This window comes from Terrapene carolina, unplaced genomic scaffold, assembly GCF_002925995.2.
Source record: "Terrapene carolina triunguis isolate 2854851 unplaced genomic scaffold, T_m_triunguis-2.0 Scaffold62, whole genome shotgun sequence".
NCBI classification, from domain to species: Eukaryota; Metazoa; Chordata; order Testudines; family Emydidae; genus Terrapene; species Terrapene triunguis.
The window spans coordinates 35,454,833-35,481,963 of record NW_020664413.1 but is presented as its reverse complement, the minus strand read 5'-3'; the positions used below and the strand labels follow the sequence as shown (position 1 = coordinate 35,481,963).

At 42.2% G+C, this 27,131-nt stretch overlaps 1 protein-coding gene across 1 annotated transcript in view; it reads right to left on the bottom strand.

Annotated features, from left to right (window-relative positions):
* CERS6 (ceramide synthase 6) overlaps window positions 1-27,131 on the bottom strand; it is a 216,100-nt gene that overhangs the window by 145,011 nt on the left and 43,958 nt on the right. Inside the window, exon 2 of the mRNA XM_024206806.3 lies at window positions 654-759. Coding sequence (XP_024062574.1) covers window positions 654-759 — 106 coding nt within the window. The remainder of the gene's footprint in view (window positions 1-653; window positions 760-27,131) is intronic.

The following is a 27,131-nucleotide window of genomic DNA, read 5'->3' as shown; positions in this document are numbered from 1 at the left end:
GCCTTTATCTGAAGGGAAAGAGAAAATTAGCTGCACAAAGGGGCAAAAATGAGTTTAAGGCTTCCCTATCATTTTGCTGTATCCTACAGAATTCCACAAGTTGCAAAAATTCATTGCTAAAAATTATTTTCCTAGCTTTTTCTAATGTGAAGAATAGCCATCATAATACAAATAGATATCAGCCAACCAATAGTGCCCCATCCTTCCCAATTCACCTGAGAGTTGTAAAACCCAAATCCAAATCTGGAACATTGACATGCTAACATTATTGATAAAGAGTAACATTTCCCCCCAATTTGCCCAACCCCCTGTGCCCTCCCCCCACAAAAAATTAAAATACAAAAATGAATGTTAATATAAGCAGCCACATGATACCTATGGAGTATTTTCTATTCCAGTTTTCCTGGTTAAATGTGTAGCTTGGTATGATACTGTCATATTCTAACATGTATGCCATGAAGGGCTTGCCCACGTTGCAAAGCTAGCATGGGTAACAGAATCTTTACATTTGCATTTTCTGCTTTTAACTGTGAAATCTTAACATTGCATTAATAGTTCTTTGGCTTCACTTGAAATTATCTTACTTTACGCAGATCAATGTTAAAGCATCATATCACCTTTTATAAAATGAACATGTTAGGTAAATACTGTACCTTTGTAATTGCAGTGAAAACTTTTTCCAGAATAGCATTAGGTTGGGCTTTCTGTGGTCCATTGGCCTGGACTTTAAGACCTAAGGCACAGGGTTTAGCTATAAACCTACAACAAAACAAAAAGGAAAGAAAATCAAATGAGATTCTTCTATTATTTATTGCAGGATCTGTTGTTATCATCAGTGACATGCCATAAATGTTAAAACATTAAAAAGAAGTCATGGTCCCTGTCCTGAAATTTCTACGTCAGACAACTGCAATACACAGAATAATAGTGCAAATGCAAGTATGTAGAGGTGTATGAATCAATGGACGAAAACATCACAGAATAAGAGCGTTTTAAGCGGGGATTTGAAGAAGGAAAGGTAACGCCATCGAGTACGTGAAATGGGGAGTTGTTCAAAGCACTGGCGGGAGGCATGAAAAAAAGACCAGAACTAAGAGTGGGAGAAGGCTCATCAAAAAAGAAGAGCATACAGAAAGAGCAAAACACCATGAGGAGACTGCTGTGTGCAACTGGCATGCGAAACATAATATTTTCTCCCCCACCTTACTGCCTCTTTAATTAACTAGACCCCAGGTTGGCTATGAACACAGAATTGCTTTTGTGCCCTGTGTCAGACACAGCTTTTAATGTCTGACAACCTCAGACTTGCTTGACCAACACAACTCAGTAAATACCAACATAATCTACAAACATAAGTGATTTAATCTAACTCAAAATGGTTTGGGGCCATTTCTTTGACAGTTTCCAGTAAAAAAGTATATCCTAAAAACTCTTCTGCCCGTGCATGGATCTTCGGCACAGATCCACAAAAGGTAAAACCCGGGCTGGCATTAAGGAAAATGGCTCCCTGGGTGCCCTTTCTTTTAGTTTTTGAACAGCAGCATGGGACACAAGGCATGAGGACCAGCTCCTGGCCCTGGAGCTTGGCTGGGCTGCACAGGGAGGAGTTTCTGAGCCTGGGGGCTCCTCCTCTACCAGGAGGAGAAAGGGTGCATAGCCACCATCCCTGCTGTGGGAATGGGGGGGCCCTGGGGCTGGCCCACTGGCTCCGCAGGGACGAGCCCTGCTGCCTGGACCTCCCCGCCAGGCTGGCAGCTCTGGGCGGCACTGCCCTCCCCCCCGCCCGGCTGGCCAGGGTTCCAGTCCTGGGCTTGCCCACAGTCACCCCTGCTCTGGCAGCCCAGGAGCACCCACCTGACCATGTCGCCCACCAGTAAGGCTGGCCCTGGTTAAAACCAATCAATAATTCTGCATAGCTTCTAAATAGTTCCTTTTACATAAAACCCATTTTGCATAATATACATAAAGATTAGCTATGTAGCTCCATAGCTAAGGAATGGGAACATTCCATGTATTTAAGATAAATTGTTCATATTAATGAGTTCTATTAATGGAGTTTCTTACATGGCTCAAAGTTCATCTCCTCCTACAAGCTCAAGTCCAACTGTTAACATGCTCAGAAAGACTACAATTATATATACTTTATGATGAGCTCTGCATTTCACCTAATAACATCCTTGCAAATAAAGAGGAAAATATTCCTGGAGTTATTCCATTGCTCACACAAGGCTGCGTTAAGTCATCTGGCTAAAATCCAGGCACTGAAAAATATATCCCAGTGCAAAAAAACTACTTAGATGGATTTCAGGACACTACTTAAATGGTTCAAATGTAAATCACAGATCTCAGATTGTAAGCTTTCTCTTAGATTGTAAACTCTTTGGAGCTGGGATCATTTTTCTGTTCTGTGTTTGTACTGGACCTAGCACAAATGGTGCCTGGTCCATGACTGGGGCTCCTACGCATTACAATGATACAAATAATAATAAATAATTGAGGTAAGAGCTGTATTCCACTGCCCCTCACCGAAACTATCCCATTCCCCAAGCTTCTAGCTGCTTTGTGTTTGAATATACTGAATTGTTCTCAGTTTCCCTTTAAAGACTTTTCATAATATCCTAAAAATTCAACAAAGTAACAAAAAACAGCACACTAAGTAGATAAGAAATAGCTCTGTGTTTATACCCCTGAATATGATTGCAGGCTCTCGCGAGCAAATGTGGAATTCTTATCAATATTTAAACACCATGCAAAGACTGTTTTGAGCAGAAATTGTGTTTTCCTAAAGATAACATAGATGATGAAGAATAAATCTCATTGCACTGATCACAGCAATGATGTTGGTTAAAGAAAACAGATTGGTTTCAGATTCTAGTTCAACCTTTAATAGGTTCACAAGTTCACAGCATGTGCCTCCTTTAAAAAAAAATCTAAAGTAAATAGAAAGTGAGTCAGAAGAAATATGCATTCAAAATAGGTTGTTTACATTTACACTTTCATGGTGCTCTGAGGAATAGTTCTGTCACAAAAAATTCATATTTCATCCTGCAACATTTGCATCTGAAAGCAAATGCTAGAGTCTGAAGTCATTTTTGGTAGGTATTCATGGACTTAAAAGAAACCCCCAGTGTGGTCACTTAATTTCCATATTTTATAATTTGACATGCATTTTCTCTTATATTTATTAGTTTGGATAAAATCTGAATCAGTTGTAGGAATCATGTTCTAATCATATTGCCAGTGGCTGCAGCATCAACCAGGAGGAGACCCAAGGCTACAGGCAGTGTAAATACATTGCCTTAGGATCTGATCCCTCAACAGCAAAGTCAATGGGAGTTTCACCATTGAGTTCAAGGGAGAGGAGAGTGGAGCTGTAGCTCTTCTGCCTTGACTCATTTTCTACTTGTAAAATATAAGTTGTATATCTACAGTGAAGCATTTATCATTTACAAGAGATATATTAGAACTGCTCCAAAGCCTTTGTCAGAGAACTCATTCAAAGCCTTAACAACAGACTTGTAGGATTGCGCTTGGAGGGTCAATAGCACTGGTGCCACTGAAACATCAGGCTTTCAGTCTGTACAGGCACTGCCCATGATGTAGATTCCTGGGGCAGAATGCAACAATGGTGTAAACTGCTTGGAATAAATGCAACTGCAGCCATGCTGGTAATACTTGTGCATGGTTACAAACAAACACTAAAATCCTCTAGTCTAGACAAATATTTAGATGGTCAGATATCAGGTCATTTAGAACTTTATAGGTTAAAATTAGGGCTGTTGATTAATCGCAGTTAACTCTCGCGATTAACTCAAAAAAATTAATCGCGATTAAAAAAATCAATCACCATTCATCACAGTTTTAATCGCACTGTTAAACAATAGAATACCAATTGAAATGTATTAAACATTTTGGATGTTTTTCTACATTTTCATATGTATTGTATTCTGTGCTGTAACTGAAATCAAAGTGTATTTTTAATACAAATATTTGCACTGTAAAAATGATAAACAAAAAAAACGTATTTTTCAATTCACCTCAGACAAGTACTGCAGTGCATTCTCTTTATGGTGAAAGTGCAACTTACAAATGTAGATTTTTTTTGTTACATAACTTCACTCAAAAACAAAACAATGTAAAACTTCAGAGCCTACAAGTCCACTCAGTGCTACTTCTTGTTCAGCCAACCGCTAAGACAAACAAGTTTGTTTACATTTACAAGAGATAATGCTGCCCTCTTCTTATTTACGTCACCAGAAAGTGAGAACAGGCATTTGCATGGCACTTTTGTAGCAGACATTGCAAGATATTTACGTGCCAGATATGCTGAACATTCGTATGCCCCTTCATGCTTCGGCCACCATTCCAGAGGACACGCTTCCATGCCAATAACGCTCAAAAAATAATGTGTTAATTAAATTTGTGAATGAACTCTTTGGGGGAGAACTGTATGGCCCCTTTTCTGTTTTACCAGCATTTTGCCATATATTTTCATGTTATAGCAGTCTCGGATGATGACCCAGCACATGTTGTTCATTTTAAGAACACTTTCACTGCAGATTTGACAAAATGCAAAGAAGGTACCAATGTGAGATTTCTAAAGATAGCTATAGCACTCAACCCAAGGTTTAAGAATCTGAAGTGCCTTCCGAAATCGGAGAGGGATGAAGTGTGACGCATGCTTTGAGAAGTCTTAAAAGAGCAAAACTCTGATGTGGAAACTACAGAACCCGAACCACCAAAAAAAAAAAAAATCAATCTTCTGTTGGTGGCATCTGACTCAGATAATGAAAATGAACATGTGTCAGTCCGCACTGCTTTGGATTGTTATCGAGCAAAACCCGTCATCACCATGGACGCATGTCTCCTGGAATGGTGGTTGAAGCATGAAGGGACATATGAATCTTTAGTGCATCTGGCATACAAATATCTTGTGACACCGGCTACAACAGTGCCATGAGAACGCCTGTTCTCACTTTCAGGTGACATTGTAAACAAGAAGCCGGCAGCATTATCTCCTGCAAATGTAAGCAAACTTGTTTGTCTGAGCGATTGGCTGAACAAGAAGTAGGACTAAGTGGACTTGCAGGCTCTAAAATTTTACATTGTTTTCTTTTTGAATGCAGTTTTTTTACATAATTCCAAATTTGTAAGTCCAACTTTCATGATAAAGAGATTGCATTACAGTACTTGTATTAGGTGAACTGAAAAATACTATTTCTTTTGGGGTTTTTTTTACAGTGCAAATACTTGTAATCAAAAATAAATATAAAGTGAGCACTGTACACTTTATATTCTGTGTTGCAATTGAAATCAATATATTTGAAAATGCAGGAAACATCCAAAAATATTTAAATAAATGGTATTTATTATTGTTTAACTGTGCGATTAATCACTATTAATTTTTTTAATCGCTTGACAGCCCTAGTGAAAACCAACAGAGAGCTAATGCAGAATACAGAGCACTTGTCTCATATGAGAAACTCCATCGAGAAACTCCACTGAGCAGATGTGCAGCCACATTCTGGATGAGCCTCATTTCCCAAATGGTTTTAAGGTGCAGCCCAAGTAAAGAGTCTTGCAGTATTCAAGCTCAAGGTGACAAAGGCATAGTTGACAAAGGAAAGGGGGAAAAGGTTGCATTCTCTAGCCAGACACAGATGGAATAAAAGCAATGCTGACTACCACTTATCTGATCAGCTAAATGCAGTTGAGAATATAACAAAACTCATGTGGATATTTATTTCAGAAACTTTATTTCCCACCTCTAATATATGTTTTCAAAGCTTCTGTAGACATCCTCTTATTTCTTGCTAAAGATGCTACTTTTCCGAGAGGCTGGGAATCTTAGCATCTGAATTCAGGAATTATACTAAAAACCATTTAAAATTAAAGAAATTAATTATTTTGATTGCCCTAAGAGAAGGCACAAAACCAGATGAGATTAACTTCACAAGGAAACCAAAGGGAAAGTCAATCAGCATCCAAGCTAATTTTATAAAACCCTTCAAAAGAGGCATCATTTATAAATAGAGACAAAATAGAGAAGGACTGTGGGTCGAATCAAAATAAAAAGAATGGGACAACTTTTTCACTTGTCAGGCTCACAAAGGAATACACTCTGGGTATGTCTACACTACCGCGGTAGTTCGACGGCTGGCAATCGAACTTCCGGGTTCGATTTATCGCGTCTGGTCTGGACGCGATAATTCGAACCAGGAAGTGCTCGCCGTCGACTGCGGTACTCCACCTCAGCGAGAGGAGTACCGCGGAGTCGACGGGGGAGCCTGCCTGCCGCGTGTGGACCGCGGTAAATTCGAACTAAGATATGTCGACTTCAGCTACGTTATTCACGTAGCTGAAGTTGCGTACCTTAGATCGAATTGGGGTGTTAGTGTAGACCAGGCCTCTGAGCCTTAATTGCTGATGGCAGCATCCAGAGACACAAAACTAAGTACAAATAAAAATAAGTTCATTTCAAAGACAGATTTTCTAAACATTTGAAAAGTTATTTTTTCCCTTCAGTAAAGTCTCTTGGTTGATTATAAGTGCCAAAGCTGGCTTTTCACTACCTACCTCTCAGGTGCGTGAAGAAATGACATTGTTCTGAGATAATGTAAATCAGATGGCAAAGTATTGCACTGCAGAGAGTATATGACGCAAAAATGTGTTCAATTTGTAAGAGTCAAAAGCTGGTTAAAATAGCCAGAGGGACTAAAACTTTACAAGGTGTAACTCCAGCAAGCTTCATACCAATATGATCTTCACAGAACTCTCTGTGAGCCACTTGGAAATACAATCTTAAAATGACAGCCTTGCTAATTAATATGCTGGGGGGAAATATAGTAAAGGGCGACCAGATTATTAGCCTAAAATTAAAAAAAGAGGAGCCTAACGTTCAGTTACGCGCACTGTCCAAGACAGGATATATGCTCTAGATCAGGAAATTTTCTTTGATCTTTAAAAACAAGGGACTGAAATAAAGGGAAAAAATACATTTCTACTGTGCTTATTACAGCCACAAAAGAAACAGGAACTACTTTAGGAATGTGTTCAGCCCCCATTACTGCAGTGTCTGAGTGCCTGACAAACTTTCATAATTTCCTTAGCAAATACGTAATTTCTATAGCCTCTATTGGTTTCATGCCTAAATTCTATAGAACGTTTCCACAAAGGACAGCAAGACATTCTGGGAAGTTGTACAGTGTACACAGTCTGTTGCTGTCTAAATCACTCAAGGCATGGTTTGCTATTTGGCTGCTACGAAAGCATATATGGCAAAAAGTGAGTTTGTTAAAGCTTAAAATTTCACGATGGTCTCTATCCTGGCATGGCCTCGTTTTTATTCCCCTGCTCTTGAGAAAGTTAAAGCATGTTTATGAAATTTAATAATGGATTGTTAATCTAAAATTGGGGACTAAATTCATGTATTAAAAATGGTAACATGAAGGGATTACTGCAAATCTAACAGTAGTGTTTTGCATTGCATACCTGCAATGTTAAATATTTGTGTACAACAATCCACATGTGTGCAGGAAGAGCTGGGTGAATAATTGATTTTTTTATAAAAATACTTGAATAGGCTTTGGGACACAGAGAGAAAGTAAGAATCACTCTACGGCATGTGATTAGGGTTAGGGTCCTACTGCAATAAGTATTTAAATTATTACAAAGTAGAACAGCTTCAACGGAAGAGATTAAGAAACAGGAGAGCCAGAAGTCCCTAGAAATGTGGGGGGGGGGCCCACCAGTGCCCAAACCATGGCCCTGCCCTCGCTCTGCCTCTTCGTGCTGAGGCCCCACCCACACTCACTCCTCTCCCCCCATCCATCGCTCACCCTTAAGGCAGGTAACAAGTGGGAGGGCATATCCCTCCCACGTTTTAAAATGATGGAGCCATGGCCCTCTGCCCCCCCTGTTCCGGCACTGCTGTTAAGAAAGCCCTAACTCAGAATAATCTATAGCCCAGTGGTTGGGGCACTTTCCAAGTTCAAAACCCTGAACAACGTGAAGAGGAGTGGAAAACTGAACACAGGTCTCGTACATCCAAGTGAGTGTCCTAACTATCGGGCTAAACGTCACAAGATAGGCAGTGTTGTTTCTTCCTTCTCCTTCTCCAGGCATTTTGTGAATCTAACCAATAAAAACAAATTTGGTTGAAAACTATTTGGCAAATTCATGAAGAGTTTTGAATCAACCGAAACTGTGTTTTTCAACAAATACACTATTCATCCAAAATTTTTCACCCAGCTATGTGTGTGCTCTTTACTCATGTGCATTTGGAGCATCTAGTGACATTTAAGAGCTTTTTACTGCAGTGTTTTGCTACCAAAAAAAGTCAAGGAATTCAAACTGCACCTCTCTCACTTTTGCCTCCATTGCAGATTATGCCCTGTTTTCCAAGGTTAAAATGTTTATAAAGTTTAACCAGTGGTGTCCTAAATTTATGCTGTCAGCTGCCTTAAAAAAAAAAAAAAAGCTTTATCAGTGATCTGCATGTCATCACTATGTTCTTTGTGATAAAGCTTTAACCTGTATTCCTAAACCAAACATCAGAGTTCAAGCTTAAAAATTCTAATGCCAGTGTTTTCCCAAATGAATGTATTCTGTTATTCAGTGAAGGCAGATTCTGCCACTTTTACAATTGCTGTGTGGCACCTTACTCCATAAGTACAGTAGAACCTCAGAGTTATGAACACCAGAGTTACAAACTGACTGTTCAACCACACACCTCGTTGGGAACCAGAAGTATGCAATCAGGCAGCAGAGACCAAAAAAACGAGTACTGTACAGTACAATACTGTGTAAACCGTAAACTACTAAAAAGGGGAAAGTTCTAAAAAAGATTTGATAAGGTAAGGAATCTGTTTCTGTGCTTCTTTCATTTAAATTAAGATGGCTAAAAGCAGCATTTTTCTTCTGCATAGTAAACTTTCAAAGCTGTATTAAATCTATGTCCAGTTGTAAACTTTTGAAAGAACAACGATAACGTTTTGTTCAGAGTTACGAACAACCTCCATTCCCGAGGTGATTGTATCTCTGAGGTTCTACTATAATTCCAATAAGTCAGTGGGCTGACTCAGAGTCCAGTACAGTGCAATGCGAATAAGACATCAGAATCTAGCCCACTCTCTCCCTTCTTTTAATCCTGAGAGTCCAAGGTAATTGCAAGCCAAATTCTCAATTCAATTAATGTCAGTGAGGTTGCACTAGGGTAAATGAAAGGAGAATTTGGCCCATTATGTACCAAATTAAGCCTCAGACCAGAATGGAGGTGAAACCACATTTAAACCAAGTCCAGACCATGGATTCTAACTTTGTTTTAAAAGCAGTCTGGCTCATTCACAGTAGCCAGCCGAACTGTTTTTACTATCAGTTCAGATAATGCAGACCTGAGCTCAGTGTACAGTGTCAGAGTGGGAAGCACTCGGCCTCTGCATTCCAAAATTATTTTGCACTCAGTTTAAATATGTCAAGTATTTTACAGGTACTGTTTAATACCTGAGGGCAGTCCCAGCTTGCACTTTGACTCCTATGTAGGTAACATCTCATAGCTATTTACCATAGTACCAAAAAAGCTTTACAGAATGCAGGAAATAGAAGGGACATAAAGTGACTTTGAATATGTCACATACTCCTACAAAACAGCATCATTAATATGTATTGTTCTTATACACACCCAGAATACCTGCAGCAAAATTAGGGTCTTCACTAGATTGTGAACATGGGGAAATATTTCCCCAGAAGAAAATAAACAGAATTGCATTTGATAAACTTCACTTTTCAATAACTCCTTCTCGTTTTTGATCTTCTTGCACTTTAAAATTGCTGAGCTAGAGGAATGAAGTTCTGGTTTTGAGAAGGGGGGAAAAGAAGCAGAAGGAAGGAGGGAAGTGATTGCTTTCTCTTCTTTATGTCCTTGTTCATTGCTGCTCTGGAAGGAGCTAAATAAATATCACTTTCCCTTCACAGACTATAACAGCCACAATGCTTGAATAAGGGGAGACAAGAATGTCTTCCTTGTCAACAGACAGCAACCCTGCAGTCTGTACTCTGTCAAAGCTCCCCCTGAATTCACTGAAAGCTTTGCCTGAATAAAAATTGGAGAATTGGACCCTTAAATAACAGATGCCATAGCCACATTTTGTATTCTGAAAGCTGCTTTTCCACAGTCTTATGATTACAGTGCATGTCATGGTGATAAACATCCCTCCTGGTGAGCTGGAGAGATATCTCTAAAAAATTCTTCTGCAGAAATATGAATGGACCAGTTCCTGTGCTGATGTAAACTGGTACAGTCTACACCACTGAGAATCTCACCCAATGTCACTGCACAAAGAACAAGGTTTTGTTTTTAAAAACAAACAGGTATGCCTCACCATAAGGATATGGTTGGCTTATGTGAATCTCTCTCATTTCCTTCTACTGGGTAACAGTGATCCTTATTAGTTGCTCTAACCCCTCTTATCTTAGTGTCACTTATCGCCACAAATTACATGATTTGAATCCCAGGGTTAACTAGAAATGTTCGTATTGAACCTCATAATCCTTTGGTACTGATGTTCATTAGCAGTAGCGAAATCTGTATTTAACAAATAATTTTAGATAATCAAAGGGGGGAAAGGCCTGGGGAAGAAATATCCTGATTCTTCCAATATGATTTTCTGTAACGTATTAAACTACAGACTCATCTGTTGATGGGGCTTAAAGGTTGTCAAATAAAATGAATCTGACTTTATGGAGCACTTGTTCTCCCAATGCCTATACATAATACTCATAAAACTTCCGTTACAAAATGTGACTTGTGGCAGAGAGATGTTTTATTGTGGGGTCACAAAAATTAAGATCCTATCTTGAAGTACAACTTCCATTTCAGACCTTCCAAGAGCTATAAATGATTTCACCACCTGACAATCTACTCATCTTCAAACAATTTCGCAAATATGGGGTTATTGATTAGACTGTTTATGCAAGGCATCTAGGTCAGAGCCCTGCATAAAACAAATACTATATATTGTTAATTGCTCTGCAGTACATACAATTCATCTGCTGCCATGAGGGGTCTAATTATGCCAGTAATTTCATTCAACAAAGATACATTTTAATGGTATTTTCAAGTACCCAGGTAACGCTTTCCCCTAGCTTTCTATAGGTGGGACACAGGGCCAGTTTTCACCTACAGATCTTCCATCTGACTCCATATGTAGTTTTTCCCTGTACTTGCAATTAGGGGATTCCCAGATGGTCCAAGGTACAACTCTCCCAGACCACATTTAGGGCAAATGTACTGCCTAACTACACAACTCTATGGTTAGACAGCACTTCAGGTTGGTTTTTTTCAATTCAAAACTCACACACCAAGGTGTCTCTTTAATTAAACTAAATATAAAGCTTCCTATTATGTACTTACTGTTCCTTATTGTTCTTGTTGAAAAACATATTATCCAAGTTCCATAATATTAGTATTTCTTTAAAAGAAGGGATGTGACAGAAGAGAAGGAAGAAAAAAGTTCTCTAAACCAGGATAAAAAGCTGGGCATATTTCTTAGGACTCTCTAGTTACAATAAGGAAATTAAGAATTCCTTCATTATTAATTTATGCACTTTAAATGTTAGTGGCATAACATAAAGCTCTCTTGTAGGATCTTGATACAGTGCTTCTAAAATTAAAAATAATAAAAAAAAAAAACAGTAGCCACCTGTAGTCACTGTTCTGTACACATGGCCTTTTTGGAGTTTATCAGCAACATTAAAGATAGAGGTTAGATCCTGCTAGTCCAAAGGTGCTCAAAAATGATCTCTGACTTTTTTAGCAGTGTAGGTTCTATGACAATTATGCTGTTTGCATTCTGTCCAGTAGAAGGCAGTGATACAATATACACTAGCAGAGCTGTGCAAATGTACATTATATAAACATTTTATTAAAAAAATTCACATACCGATAGTTTATATAAATGGGGGATTGAAGAAAGTATTCAAGTAATTTGAAAAATAAAACAACTTTAAAAAAAAAAAGACAATTATTAGTTGACCAACTGTACACGTTACCCAGTTTATAGAAAGGGGTTTTCTTTAAACAATCCAAAATTATTGTTAATTATTGAACTAATTTGTTCAGGTTGTACCTTTTTCACTCTACGTGTCCTATTCATACCCTCATCCATTTAACCAGAAATCTAATGTTTTTATTCTATGGCACAAGATACCAACCCCAAGATTTTTACACAGGAAAGTTGTGACCATCCTTTCTCCATTTTAACTATGGAGTAAACCAAAGCCATGCAGGACATTAAGAAAGAGTCCTAAAAATGGAGGAGCAACCAACTTCTTTTTCAGACTGAGATATGAGATGGAAAGTCTACTATAAATTAATTAGCACATTACTTTTCAGTGCTGGAAGACAACACAGTAGCTATTATCTAGCTCTATTGTATTTCCTGCCACAGACTGCAACAAAATCCATCCACTGAATTCGTGTTCAATTAATGTTACAATGGGTTTGGGACCAGATTATACATGTAAAAAATTCTAACCCCATATTAGACTCTTAACACATGAAAAATCATCTTAAATATATACAATTTTAATCCTGTGTTTATCATTATTAAGCCTACCATAAGAGTCACAAGCATAATGCAGAAGTCTCAGCAGAGAGAGATAAATAGACCCAGGAAAACAGTAGCAATTGGTAGCATATATATTTGGATTTTTTTTTAAATGGACTACTCCTAACAAATGATAAAACCATAATTCCATTTACAGACAATATGTTTTGAGTGTTGCTCCGTATGGCAGGAAGGTTTCTGAACGTTGTTCAATTTTTAATTTAAACCTTTCAATTTAACTAGACTGAGACAAGTGACCTATCTGTTCTGTGACCTTGAGACATCTCCCAGGAGCTCAGAGATGTGAATTATTTTCAGTTTCTGATTTACTAGTGTGATTTCTTAGTCTCACATGAACTTTTTTCATATCTCCTTCCTGTCTTGGTAAAGTAATGACACTTTTTTGGGGGGGGGGGGTCTAGCTATACTGCATTTCAATGACTAACATTTTATTCCTCTAAAAAAACTATCTTTCCATAAAACACAGCCCCACTGTATCAATACTGGGTAACACTCTCTGTTACCCCATTTGTGTTAAGCACAGAGGGCATGATTCTCCCATCAATTACACCAGGTTTGCATCGGTTACATCAGCATTAGCAAGAAGAGAATCAGACCAGTACGTTTCTGATATTTTTATGCAATGCATTTGTTGAACACAGTTGGAACCACTCCATCTTGACTCTAACTCCTACTAATAAGGGACTCCTCGCTCCTCATTACCGGCCAAATCCTCTTAACAGAGCCCACAGCCTGAAAAACAGGCTTGTGCTGTCAGGGAAATGTCTGAGCCCAATCTGAAGTAGCCAGCATGGAATCACTCTAAGGCCTGGTCTATACTAACCCCCCAAGTCGAAGTAAGGTACGCAACTTCAGCTACGTGAATAACGTAGCTGAAGTCGACATACCTTACTTCGAACTTACCGCGGTTCAGACGCGGTCCACACGGGGCAGGCAGGCTCCCCCGTCGACTCCGCGGTACTCCTCTCGTTGAGATGGAGTACCGCAGTCGACGGCGAGCACTTCCTGGTTCGATTTATCGCGTCCAGACCAGACGCGATAAATCGAACCCGGAAGTTCGATCCCCAGCCGCCGAACTAGAGGCTAAGTATAGACCAGCCCTAAGGCTGCTACTGCAGACTTCGGGCAGGAACAGGGACCAAGCCCACTGCTCCCCCTATGCAGAGTTTGGGGCCAGTGGATCCATGCTATGCATAAATACACGGGGCATGGCCCAGGTTTGCAGCATGCACTGCTTACCAAGTCCCTAAGCACACTGTGAACATGGTATTTCCATGATGGTTGGGGCCTTCTACACCCTTAGAAAAGGCCAGGGGATTTTGCCTTCTGCAGATGCATTAGGAGAATTTGTTTGAGTCTTCCCTGAAATGCATCGATCTCCTCCACTGTGTAGTGAACTGTGGCTACATACAAGGACCAAAGACCAGCAAGGACCAGAAACCACCAAAGTCACAATCCCTTAACACCTGCACTATGGCAGTAACTCTACTGATGATTAGCAAGTTAAAAGGCTGCAAAAGTTGCTAAGGCCAACCAATAAAGGAAGACATAACACAAATTAAGCCACTGTATTACAACTAAACAACCCTGTGTAAAATGGACCCTTTGTTAAACCTCTGATTATTTTCTATACAGGGTTTGTTTTCCTGAAGGGTAAGGAGAAAAAAAGTACATATGGGAAAGCAACACCCCTCTCTCTCTCTATTGCTATTTTGAAAAGACATATTGTCCTTTCCAGAGATGGATCAGAGCAGATTTTCTCTCCTCACTTGAATTCAGCTCTCTAAAGAGCAGATTGCTTTCAGGGATATGTAATTGATGATATTCTGACTTGTCAGGATGTTTTGTTTTATAAAACAATCTGTTCCATGCAACTAACGAGGGCACATCTATCTAAATTACTCTAGCTTCCCAGATGAGCCAAAAGCAGAGGCGGCTTGTTTCTGAACAGATATTCAAGATTGGAAGTTTTTCTAAAAAATATGCTTTAGGAATTATTTTGAGGAAGTGCTATGGCCTGTGTTACACAGGGGGTCAGACTAGATGATCACAATGGTCCCTTCTGGCCTAGGAATCTATGAACGATATCTACGACCTACACAGCGATTTTTTTTTTTTAGCCGACCCATTTAATTCAATAGGTCCCAATTTGAAAATGTTTCAAAACGTGTTTGTTTTTTTTAATGTGAACAATAAAAGTCCATTCACCAGGACTCTTCATGAGACAAACTTAGCAGTAGCGTAAGTCCACTGACTTCACTGGAGTTGTGCCTGCTTATCCAGTGTTAAATCTGGTGCATGATGTTCTGATGCTCTCTACTTTGGTATAAACAACAGGTAGTACCTGTACCCCCCTGTAGCTCAGGTGTGAGCCCTAGCCTGGTTAACTCAGCCTTCACCACTCTCAGAGAGATACGCTGAGTTCCTTGCAGTTTACTATGTGTATTGGGGAGCAGGATGCAACTTTTGCATGCAACATTTAGAAACTATGGGTCTGTCTGTCTACTCGGGATAAACAATAAGGATCCCAGCACACAATTCACAGAGCACAATTCACGATTGCCCCGATGTTCTTGTGCAGAATGCAGTATATCCATCACCTGACTGGTGCTGACTTGTGAGACGTCCTGCCCACGCCAGGAATGGCACTAGTTCGGTGAGGCGTGAAGTGATTCCTGCGTGTACACATTTTGGGAAGAGCTTTGAGATCCTTCAGAATAAAGAAGCTAAGGGGCAAATCCTTTCTCTACCTCCATGGATTCCAAGGGCCCTACCTGCAGCAGAACCAGGCTTGTCCTGCTGCACAGAGGGGGAAGAATCCAGAGATGCACAGAACAAAGATGTACTCCCCATAGTGAGTGCCAACCACTCTCCCATTTGGGGGCAGGACATGGGGTTAGAGATGAGGACACTGGGGTGGAGGTAATCAGCAGCTCCAATGGCTACTGCAATCCTGCGAATGTAGCTGTGGCAGTGGAGAAGCTCAGCTGCCACTCTGCCAGGGAAAAGGATTCCTCTATCCATCTACAGTTGTACCCAGCACACAGCCTGGTTACTTAGATTTTGCACTGGGCATTGGATTTGGCCCTAACAATTTAGAGATCATGTGTGTTATTTGGAAAACGTACATCCTTTTCTCTGAAATTAGTCACCGGTTCGGTGCACTGCTGCATGACTGTAGTCTGCCTCTTTCATACAGAATGAGAGAGGAGCACGGCACTGCGCTGGAGGGGGAGCCCATTAACCCCTGGGGAGATTTCTCCACCAGCACATTGAAGGCAAACTTGGGCTGATTCCTCTGCCTCTGACTGAGTTTTCCATTCTCTGGTCTCTAAACCATCCCTGTCAGAGAGGATGTCTCCCTAAGGTTCTTACTGAGACTTCTGGAGAGCAAAATTTGTTTTGACTTTGGAATGGACAAGATTGCATCAAATGGCAGGTATCTTACATAAGTTTCCCAGGCCAGTTACTCCACCGCACCCCAACAAGGTCTTCACCGCACATCCTCCCATTCAAATTATGCAAGCTGAACACTGTGCTATTACTCCATATACACTGTATAAAGTACAGGGACAAAGTATAAGCATCTTGAGCAAAATGCAGCTTAATACCTTTATTGGATGCGTGGCGTTTCCTTCCTCCTTGGTCAAGGTTATAATAAAGCATGTGTGCTTAAATGGGGGAAAGCGGAGTCCTTCTGGAAGAGCACTTATACTAGGGCTGATGAAAAACAACAATTCCATTTTACAAAGTATTTGCAAGTTTTGAAATCTGTTTTCATTCCACATAGGAACAAAAACGAGGCCTTTCAAAACATGAAATATGAGAGCACGACTCATTTCTCTCTCTGGTTCTCACCAGAAATGCTATCCTGAACCTCAAAACCATTTCCAACAACACTTAATTGAAATTGATGCATTTCCGCCAGGGCCGGCTCCAGGCACCAGCCCACCAAGCTTGTGCTTGGGGCGGCACCTGGAGGGGGGCGGCGCGGCGCTCCGGCCGCCGGGGAGAGTGGGGCCACGGCCAGGCTTGCCGCCCTCCCCCCCGGCGCTCTGGCCGCCCTCCCCCCCCGGCGCCCTCCCCCCGGCCGCCGGGGGAGAGCGGCGAGTCCCAGCCGGGGCTTGCCGCCCTCTCGCCGCCCTGCCCCCTGCGCTCTGGCCGCCGGGGGGAGAGCGGAGCCCCGGCCAGGGCTCACCGCCCTGCCCCCGGCGCTCTGGCCGCCCTGCCCCCGGCCGCCTTCGGGGGGGGAGGGCGGCCGGAGGCTTTTTTGCCTGGGGCGGCAAAAAAGCCAGAGCCAGCCCTGATTTCCGCAGAACATTTCAATTTTTACTGAATGGGATTTTCCAGTGGAAAAGTGTTCCGTCCGAAAATTTCTGACCAGCTCTCACTTATGCCTCTGCTTATAAAGGCTGGTGGGGGAAGGATATATTTTGTGGGAGTCCTCTCAAAATACTGATAGCACAGCACATTTTTAAAAGGATACTTCACTTTTTATTTAGCAAACACAAATGTTTCACCTAAGGGTAAGACCTCAGCAGGAAAAAAAATGGGAGCTTGTTAGTCAATGGGAGCTTCTCCTGAAAAGAGGAAAAGCAGAAGTAGGCACAATATAAGCGACACGCACCATAATTAGCACCTGCAACCAAAAAGCTGAACTGTTAGAACTGCAGAGGCTCATTCCCTACATGAAGGGTTGCACTATCAAGGGGATATGGGGCAGTGTGCAGCACAATCATTAGTTTCTTTTCTGTTGTTAATTAAAGCTGTAGGAAAGGGAAAATATGCTCATCTAAAGTTCTGATGCAAAACTGGCATGATTAATTAAACACAAAAATTTACAAGGAACTAACGATCATTGGACACATTGCCCCAGAAGCTTGTCAGGGTACAGACCATTGTATTGATAGAACATGCAATCCACTGACACTTGCTAGCAAATAATGGTCTGATTTTACTTCCACTCTGATATAATAAGAAAGGCAGCCCCCTTCTAAAAGATTAGAGGAAATCCCTTCAGAACACCAGACCCACACACACAACAGCAGCTCATTGCAGTAGTTTCTTACCCTCCTCTGTGAGGTCATGGTTTTCTCACATGCACTTTTTTTGCATTTCACAATAAAGTTTTCAGGTGGTTTTTGTAATTCCACATGCAGATGCCATCAACAGACGTGTCAGCTGGATGGGCGTGATTCGGTGAGGAGCCAGTCAAGTGGGATGAGTTCTTTATTTGATTTTTATATAGTTTTGGTACCAGGGAGAAAATCTCATGCCAGACTGGCAATTCTCCCACAAGTTCTGCTCAAACAGACTCACAGAAAGAAAACTTCAGTTAAAATGCAAGCACCATTTCTGTTCAGTGTGTCCTGATTAAAATTTCTCTCGGCAGAACTTGAAGCTTTTCAAAATAGCAATAGAACACTCTCTATGGAGCAGGAGATATTTAGCAGGACTTATCTGTTGTCACCACTCTCTGCAAATGTGTCACTCCTTCACGGTAAGAACACGAAATGCACTTTCCCTTCAAAACTTTTTGTTTTTCCTGCTTTTTCAGTAAAACTGAGCCAGTTACTTTTACCTTCAAAAGGGGAACTTAGAAGCCGCAGCCAGATGCAGAGCGGCGTGGGGCTAAAGGCAGCAGCCCCCAACCCACCCCAGCTAGGAGCGGCGCAGGGCTGATACCAGCACGCCCGAAGCCAATAGCGGTGTGGGGCTGAAGCCGGCAAACCAACCCCCCCCCACAAGCTAGGAGTAGCGGGGGAGCTGAAGCCGGGAGCCCGAGCACCCCCCCTCCCGAAGCTGGGAGCAACACTCCCACCTGTACACAGCCCCAAGCTATCCCCTGCCTGCACCTTGAATTACCCCCCTTCCTGCACCCTGAGCAGTTTTCAAACTTTTTGACCTGAGTCCCCACACTGAGTTATATTTTTTGGTTGTGTCCCCCCACAGCCCAGACTAGGGTAGCCAACTTTCTAATCGCACAAAACCAAACACCCTAGCCCCGCCCCCTGCCCTGCCCCTCCGCTCAGGCCCCGCCCCCCGCTCACTACATTCCCCATCCCTCGGTGGCTCGCTCTCCCCCACCCACACTCACTTTCACTGGGCTGGGACAGGGGCTTGGGGTGTGGAAGGGGGCTCCAGGCTGGGTGGTGGGGCCGAGGGATTCGGAGTCTGGGAGGGGGCTGCAAGTTGAGAAAGGGAGTTGGGGTGTGGGAAGGGGTGAGGGCTCTGGGCGCTGGCTCTGGGATGGGGCCAGGGATGAAGGGTTTGGGGTGCAGGAGTGGGCTCCAGGCTGGGGGGCTCTGAGGGCTGGGGGGGTCTGAGGGCTGAGCTCTTGCCCCTCCCCCCCAAACAGAAGTAAAACTATGCCTATGCCCAAGGGTCCCCATCGCCCGGCCCGGAGCCCTGAGTTACCTGCCCCCACTCCCACTGGGCCCTGGCATTTTTATAGCATGTTGAGGGGGGCCTCAGCAAGAAAAAGGTTGAGAACCCCTGCTGTAGGGGATATCCTCAAAGCTGGGGAAAACAGAATGCTCCCTCTGTGCTGCCCCGGAGGGAGCCCCCAAGGAACAGTGTTTTGTAGCATCAAAGGGTTGTGCAGTCTCTCTGTGCCCTGCTCTGTGCTGCAGTGGAGAACTGCATTGGAGAACACTGCAGCCTCTGTGACTCCCCTCACTCTGCAAGCATGGACTTAACAGTTCTCAAGGCATTGCAGCACAGTGCAGGGCACAGACAGACGCACAACAAAAGGGGGATTCCAGGGTGGGCTGGGGAGCAGTCACATTATGGCCAATGAGTCCATTTCTGTGTAGATCAACTGGTCAAATATCTCACCACATATCTTGGGGAGTGGGGAGAGCAGGAATCCTATAGCAGAGGTGATCTGCCCCCAGAGAAGGGAGCATTCGGTTTTCCCCAAGTCTGGTGCGTGTCCCCTGCACAAAGCTGTTAATTGCACAAAAGCTCAGGATTTGGCTCTAAAACAGAGGGCCTCACCAGTTGTGGTCATTAACATTCCCATGACACCTTTTTTTTCCTCCAAGTGTACGGGACTCAGCCTCAGTGTTATGGCCAAATTCCAAACTGGACAATTACTTCAGCCTGCCTTATTTCTCCCTGCAGTTTATATTGGATACAGTCTTCACTCTGGTCCCTCCTAAACTGTTGTGGTGTTCATGTGCACTGTGAAACAGTTGTCCTGTTTCATGCCAGAGCTGCCTGCATTTCAGTTGTGAATGAACCATTCCCTTGAGTAGCTTGTGTAACAGCACAAGACCCTTTTCCTACAAACACTTTTGCTTTGAGTAACTTTATGGAGGGGGACTACTAACATGCATAAAGTTACTTATATAGATTCACTGTGTACATTTGCAAGATCAAAGCCTCAGCTTTTAAAAGGCTTTGGGATCTTTTAGGATGAAAAGCAAAGCACTTTATAAATATGGTGTTTTGTCCTGACAAAACTGTCACTGTTAAGTGCCTTTCACACTTTGGATGCTATATATGATAAGTGAAGAATGTTTTCATTAGAGATCAATTTTTAGGGAATAAAACTTGGTCACAAAAATTTGCTTAGGGGTAAAATGTGACCTACAAGTTCCTTGGTCCAGGAGTATTTTCAGAGGGGAATAAAGTATTTGCCTTTATTAAAGTCTCTGAAAGATAGGTAGAATAAGAGGAGATTTAATAGATACAGCATTTGCAGGCTCACCGGTTTATGTGACAAAGACAAGCATGCAATTTTAAGTCAACCAACGACATTAGGTTTTTCTGTAAGCTGCTCACCAAGCAGTGGTGTTGAAAAACTGTCCATTTTGCAAAGCTCTTGCTTTGGGGAAGTCATCGATTTTTCAGGATCAGTGAACAGTTTAATACAACAACATGACTGACCTATGGTGCTTTACTATTGTAGGTCTGGTTGTTGGTACTGGGCTGCTGGCATTTTTTAAAAGAAGATTTAAGATGTGTGTGAATAGGTGCCTTTCATGTATTCCTCTAAAAGTAGGTTTGAAAAGATTAGATTTTTCTCAGTAAATGTCATTTTCAAGGTACATTCATAAACCATTGAAAAAATATTTCCATTGACAATAACTGAAATGTGCAGATAGGCAAAGTAAGAAAAATGGTGCTTGAGAATCTAGCACAGTTTGATTTAAGGATAGAGTTTGATTTTTATATTCTGATGTGATGTTGATAATTTGTGTTTTCATGGTTATAAAGCTTTAACTTTTTGAATCTCAACATCTGTTATTAAATAATTGTTTTCTTTATGCTCCTACTGTCTGACCTCTCCATAATTTCCCATAATTGAGAACATTTAAATTGATAAAAATAAAAAAAGCTTAAAAATAAACATCAATATTATCCATCAAAATAAAAAAAGAAAAATCTAATTCTCCCACAACTATCTAAACCAAGTCCCCACGCTGTGTAAAGCAGGGGTCAGCAACCTTTCAGAAATGGTGTGCTGAGTCTTCATTTATTCATTCTAATTTAACGTTTTGCGTGCTGGTAATACATTTTAATGTTTTTAGAAGTTCTCTTTCTATAAGTCGATAATATATAACTAAACTATTGTTGTATGTAAAGTAAATAAGGTTTTTAAATGTTTAAGAAGCTTCATTTAAAATTAAATTAAAATGCAGAGCCCCCCGGACCGGTGGCCAGGACCCGGGCAGTGTGAGTGCCACTGAAAATCAGCTCGCGTGCCGCCTTTGGCACGCGTGCCATAGGTTGCCTACCCCTGGTGTAGAGTCAAAAATCTCACCCCCTTTCTGAGATTTCTCTCTGTAAGCAAAAACATCAATAGTACCAAAAGTTTAGCTCCAACTTTCTCCTCAGGCATGGGATGCTCCTAGGATTTTTTCTCAACCCCCAACCAAGATCCTCTCTATTCAAAGAGCCACTTACTGAGTCCTACCTCCCTCGTATCCATGTGGGGTAGGAAGCCAGCTGCCTCAGTGAGTCAACAGACCCCACAGAATCAAACACCTGTTAACAAGGTGGGGTTGTTTCAGATTCCTGTCACCATCAGTTTTGAGAAATTTTAGTGTAAAGGAAATTGGGTGGTATCCCTTTAAATATTGTGTGTTCTCTAGTGGGCTTCTCTGTATTCAAGTTTCAGAAGCCACCAGTAGCGCAGTAGTATTTATATGTTGTATAGTTAGCAAACACAACTATTTGGACCCCACTGTACCCATGTAGTTCCTTCATATTATGCTTCTTGTGTACAGAGCATCAGATGCAATGGAAATCAATGCAAATCACTGCAGGAAATTTGCAAAGAGATATAAAAAAAACAAGTAGGCAGTGTAGGCCTATATCTACTTCAAGAGTGCCCGTTCAATGGTTATTTGACACTCTGCATGTTTTTGTCATGTCTGCTGTTATTTTTTTCCATATCTTTCTCTTTCCTAGTACAGGAGGGAGGGTAGTGTTTGCAGGTGTTGGGGAAAGCAGGAGTCAGTCTGATTTACTAGTAAATATTAATGGTCAGCGTAGTAATGCAGGCTAAAAACTATGCTGCAATGTTCAAGCCTGATGGGGACTCCTAAGGAATTTACCTAAACTTTTCATACTATTTGGTAATGAACCAGAAAACTTGTAGACCCCTATACTCTCGCCCCACCCTATCCTCCAAGCACTGCAGAGGGGAGCACAACTGCAGGGAAGGCTATGGTATTCCTCTGTTTAGCTATCTTACTTCCCCTCCAGAGTCGTGCAGACAATGGGTCTGTTTGGAAAAAAAAGGAGTTAGCCGCACAAAAAAGCATATTTGCCTCTGACAACTACACCCGTAAAATAGAGAACTCTGGCAAGATTGCCCTGTATGCGCTGACTCCCCCCCACCCCCATCCCCATCTCTTAGAAGGGTAATTGAGCGAATCCATGGGACAGCCACTCACCAGAAAGATCAGGAAAGCTGTATCTGTATTCTTTAGGGGGGCGGAAAAGTAGATACAGGGAGCTTGTAAAGCGTTTGAGGCAAATGAAGAATTGAGACAGACCCAGAAATAGAGGGCACGAACTTAAACCAACAACTGGCTGGGCACAAATGGAGCTGAGAGAGAATTGTTTTCCCACAGAGATTACTAATGGAGGCCCCATAAAGAGTGTGTTGTTTATTGCTTTATTAAATGTGTAAGAAAAGCATGCTCTGTAGTAAGAAGATAGAGGTGATATGGGGCAAGACACTCATCTTTGGCATTAACAGCCATATACTGGCCTAGTACATGCAATCATATCTTTCTCTAGGTGTAGACCCAACAGCTCCACTATATTGCCTGATACTCAGCTAAGGGAGTCCTCCTTTGTACTACTGCCATCCCTGTCCCTATCTGATACATAATCACAACAAATGCTTCCTTCTCTTTGACTGTTTAGCCTCCTCTTTTCTATCCAGTATCTTTCTGGCTAGTGTATTTACTGTTATGCATAGGAACTGATTTATATATAAAATTACACCCTTTAACAGAGCCAAGACAGAGCAAATCACAAAGGTGAGAAACTAAGTGGAGTCTATCTAATTAGAGCTGGTAAAGTCAAACACGGGTAAAAATATGTTTTAACAACAAACCTTTTAGCACATATGGGCTTTTTTCTGCCCCAGACAGGTGTCATTTCATCATTAGAATTTTGTAACATCCTGGTGATATTTACTCCAGATTTAGACCAGAAAAAACAACCTTCCAGCAAATCCATCCCAGGTTTCACCCGTGCCTAGTTCATCTTAGCACAGGAAGTTGGGGGTTCAGCTGTACGTTTATGAATACTCATGCACTGCAGATATTACCAGTGAAGCTCAGAGTTTGTGTGCCTTGCTTCTGTGTCTAATTCAAGGAGTTTCCTTAGTAAATGGGAACATAAACCTTCTCTATACTATTAAATAGAAAATAAACTACAGTTGCCTGGGCCCCAAGTTTTACCTAAATTTTTAAAGCTATCTATAAGCTTTTAAAAATAGATCTATAAACACTTATTATTTTCTGTATCTTCGTGTAACTGAAGAACACATTTTTGGAGAGGAATCACACTCCATAATTATAACAGAATTGTCTCCAGTGTAGCACAAAAACTGTACAGATGTACAGAAAGGTCAAAAATAAATATTTTTGCAGCCAGCTGTCTGGCATATTTTGTAATATCTAAAAATAAACAGCTTATTCATTCTGTAAACTTTCCAAGTAAAGGCTAGAGAAAGAGGAAAGGAGCAAGGGAAGGGAATAGAGAAAATGAGGAAGCGGCAAATAATAAATAAAATAAAGTAATAATACTTACCTCTTTTATAGTGCTTTTTGTCAAGTAGATCTCAAAGTGTTTTACCAAAGAAGTCGGCATCATTAACCCCATTTTACAGATAGAGAAACTGAGGCACGGAGAGCAGACGCAACTTGGGCAAGGTCACCCAGTAGATCAGTGGCAGAGCCAAGAATAGACTCCAGGTCTCCCAAGTCCTAGTCCAGTGGTCAATAAAAGTAGTGCCAGTGAACATCACATTTAGTATAGTTCTGAAGTTAAGGTAAGATAATTGGCTGGATTCTCTTTTGAGATCTTGCCCCTTGCGCTGTCTCAGTGGTGTAAAGAGACTGGAAACTGGCAAAAATTGGTCAGCAGAAAGTTCCCCTCTTAGAGGAGAATCCCCTGCTGGTACAAGTGTACTGGATCTGGGCCCTGCACCAGTCCCCTCTCCCCCATATCATAGGGAACATGTTGAAGGAAAGGATTGGAGAGGGTGTGGCAGGGCTCCGCTATGTCTGTCCTCCACACAGTCCTTGCTACATCAGTGCTGCAAGCTGGAGCTGCTGCCAAGGCTGGGACTGGTTCTCAGGATGAGGGAGCTGTAATCAGGAGATGTTGACTTAAGATGTTTTACCATAAGACTTAAGGTAAAATGCGCAACTGATATGTACAGTAATAGAAGGTACATCTCAGGGAGCTGAAGGCAGTCTAGGTGAATAACTTACAGGCCAAGGAGCTAGACGAGAGAAGGCATGTAACGTGGATATGTGAAGGTGTAAACTGAAGTAGCCACCCAACTGATCTATTTGAGAAAAGATGGATCTCATGGGATAAAACAGGGGGAAAAGTAATTGATATAACTCTTCATCTCACTAGGCTATCCTATTGTAACTCAATCTGTACCACCACAAGTCTACTGAATTCCTTTATCTTTTGTAACTGTCACTCTCTCTTAATACTGACGTCAGAAAATAACTTGTACTATCAACAGTTACCTTTATTAAAGTTAGTAACCAATTTGCACCATCTTCTGGGCCCTAAGCATGCATGTTGCATACTCTTCACATGCATCACTGCACAGTGGCCTAGCAGGACAAGCTCCAAGTACAAAAGAAGCTATTGCAACCTACTCTTTTAAAACACTGGGGGAAATGAAAAGCAGCTGAGCCACTCAAAGCAACTGTGCAGGGAAGTAAAAGTTTTAGGGTATGTCTACACTTAAAACGCTATAGCCACTGTAGCGCTTCAGTGTAGACACTATGATAACAGAAGGGGTTCTCCCATCAGCGCAAGTAACCCACCTCCCTGAGAGGCAGCAGGTAGGTTGATGGAAGAACAGTGACTTAGGTCAGGTTAACAAATGCCGTTCAGGGGTGTGGATTTTTCACACTCATGACCAATGTAGTTAAACCAACCTAATTTTCTAATGTAGACCCTTGTAATCATTTTGATAAATAATGTGAAGCAAGAACAAAGACTGTTGACTAGAAAACCAATGGAACCCAGCCAGACTCCTTCATTGTAGTTCCCTGAACTGGCTACAATAAATCATGTTTCATCACATCAAAGTCCTCATGAGTTATTTATTTTTTATTTATAAAAATAAATCAGAGAACAACAGAGTGAAAATGAAGTTTGGAAAGATATAGCTAAAAGCCCTAAAGACTGATTATAGGCCACTCTAATACCAATCAGATGGTACGATATTATTCTGAAAGATTGCAGCAAGTCACAGGTGAGAACAATTGCATCGGCTCAGCAATATACTCACAGAGAATATTAAGAAGTGTGAAGCATTGAGAAATGAAATTATTCAACTGGAAAAGAAACTCATTAAGCAATGAAAGGGTGGTGCAAGTTCTTTGAAGGCTGAACAGAGAAGATTCTCTGTGTTCTAGGGAGGGATACTGGAAAACCTCTTAGTCACGGGGCTGGCTCCAGGCACCAGCGTAGGAAGCAGGTGCTTGGGGCGGCCAATACAAAGGGGCGGCACTTCGTCTGGTATCGGGGCGGCACGTCCGGGTCTTTGGCGGGAATTCGTCGGTGGGTCCCTCATTCCCTCTCTTCCTCTTTGAGCTGCCGCTGAAGTGCCGCCAAAGAGGAAGAGATGGAGTGAAGGACTCGCTGCCGAATTGCCAGAGCTGCCGCCAAAGTGCCACCGCCCGTTTTTTTTTTTTTTTTTGGCCACTTGGGGCAGCAGAAAAGCTGGAGCCAGCCCTGCTTAGTCATATGATACTTCATTAAAGGAAAAGCCAGTCAAATTGCCACCTAAAACAAAGGGAGTGTTTGGGCCAGATTACATAAATTATACATACACTCCTGTGCTGATGGCAGTACTGTCCCACATCATTTCAGCTGCTGTGTCTCAGCTCAGAGAGGAGTGTTCACATTAGACCATCTTTTGGGTGCAGACTGTTCCCCTTGAAGAGGAGAGAGCAGGTCATAGCTACCCCACATTGGTGGGGTCTGTATTCCCCCAGGAGCACTGGGAGTGGGTGTGCTTTGGAGAGAGATTTCACTTTCATTCTAAGAGAGGGAATGAAAAGCCAGCCAACTTTCAGAACTTTGTGGTTGTGACAGGGTGTACCAGGCCCTTTGAGGCCCCCCACTAGAGGCCTTTGAGGTCCTATGATACCACACCCCAGGAAAGGAGCAGTGAAGGCGGGTCCTCCAGGCCCGCCTAAAAAGGCTGCAGGAAAGTAGTCATTCAGAGTCCAGCAAGTTCAAATAAAAAGCTGCAGGGCGTGAGCAGATCAGTTCTTGGCAGGGACCAGAAAGGCGAGGAAGTCCTGGAAGATGGAGAAACTCTCTGGACAAGGAGGGCTGGGAGAGACCCTGTGCAAACAAGGGAACAAGACAAATAGAACCGAAGGACTGAAACCTAAGGTAATGCGTGAAGGCCAGGGCTGGCTCCAGCATTTCTGCCGCCCCAAGCAAAAAAAAAAAAAAGCCGCGATCGGCAGCGGCAGTTCAGCGGCAGGTCCTTCGCTCCTAGAGGGAGTGAGGGACCTGCCGCCCCCAAATTGCCACAGGTGCCGCCCCTCTCCCTTGGCCGCCCCAAGCACCTGCTTGTTAAGCTGGTGCCTGGAGCCGGCCCTGGTGAAGGCAATGGGACTGAGTGGGAAGCAGCCCAGGGAAGAGCAGCAGCAACCAAGTAAAGGAAGCAGTATGTGACTGCTGTCTATAGGATCCCTGGGTGGGACCTGGAGTAGTGAGCAGGCCTAGGTCCATCTCCCACCGGCCACTGGCAAATTGGCCAAAGCC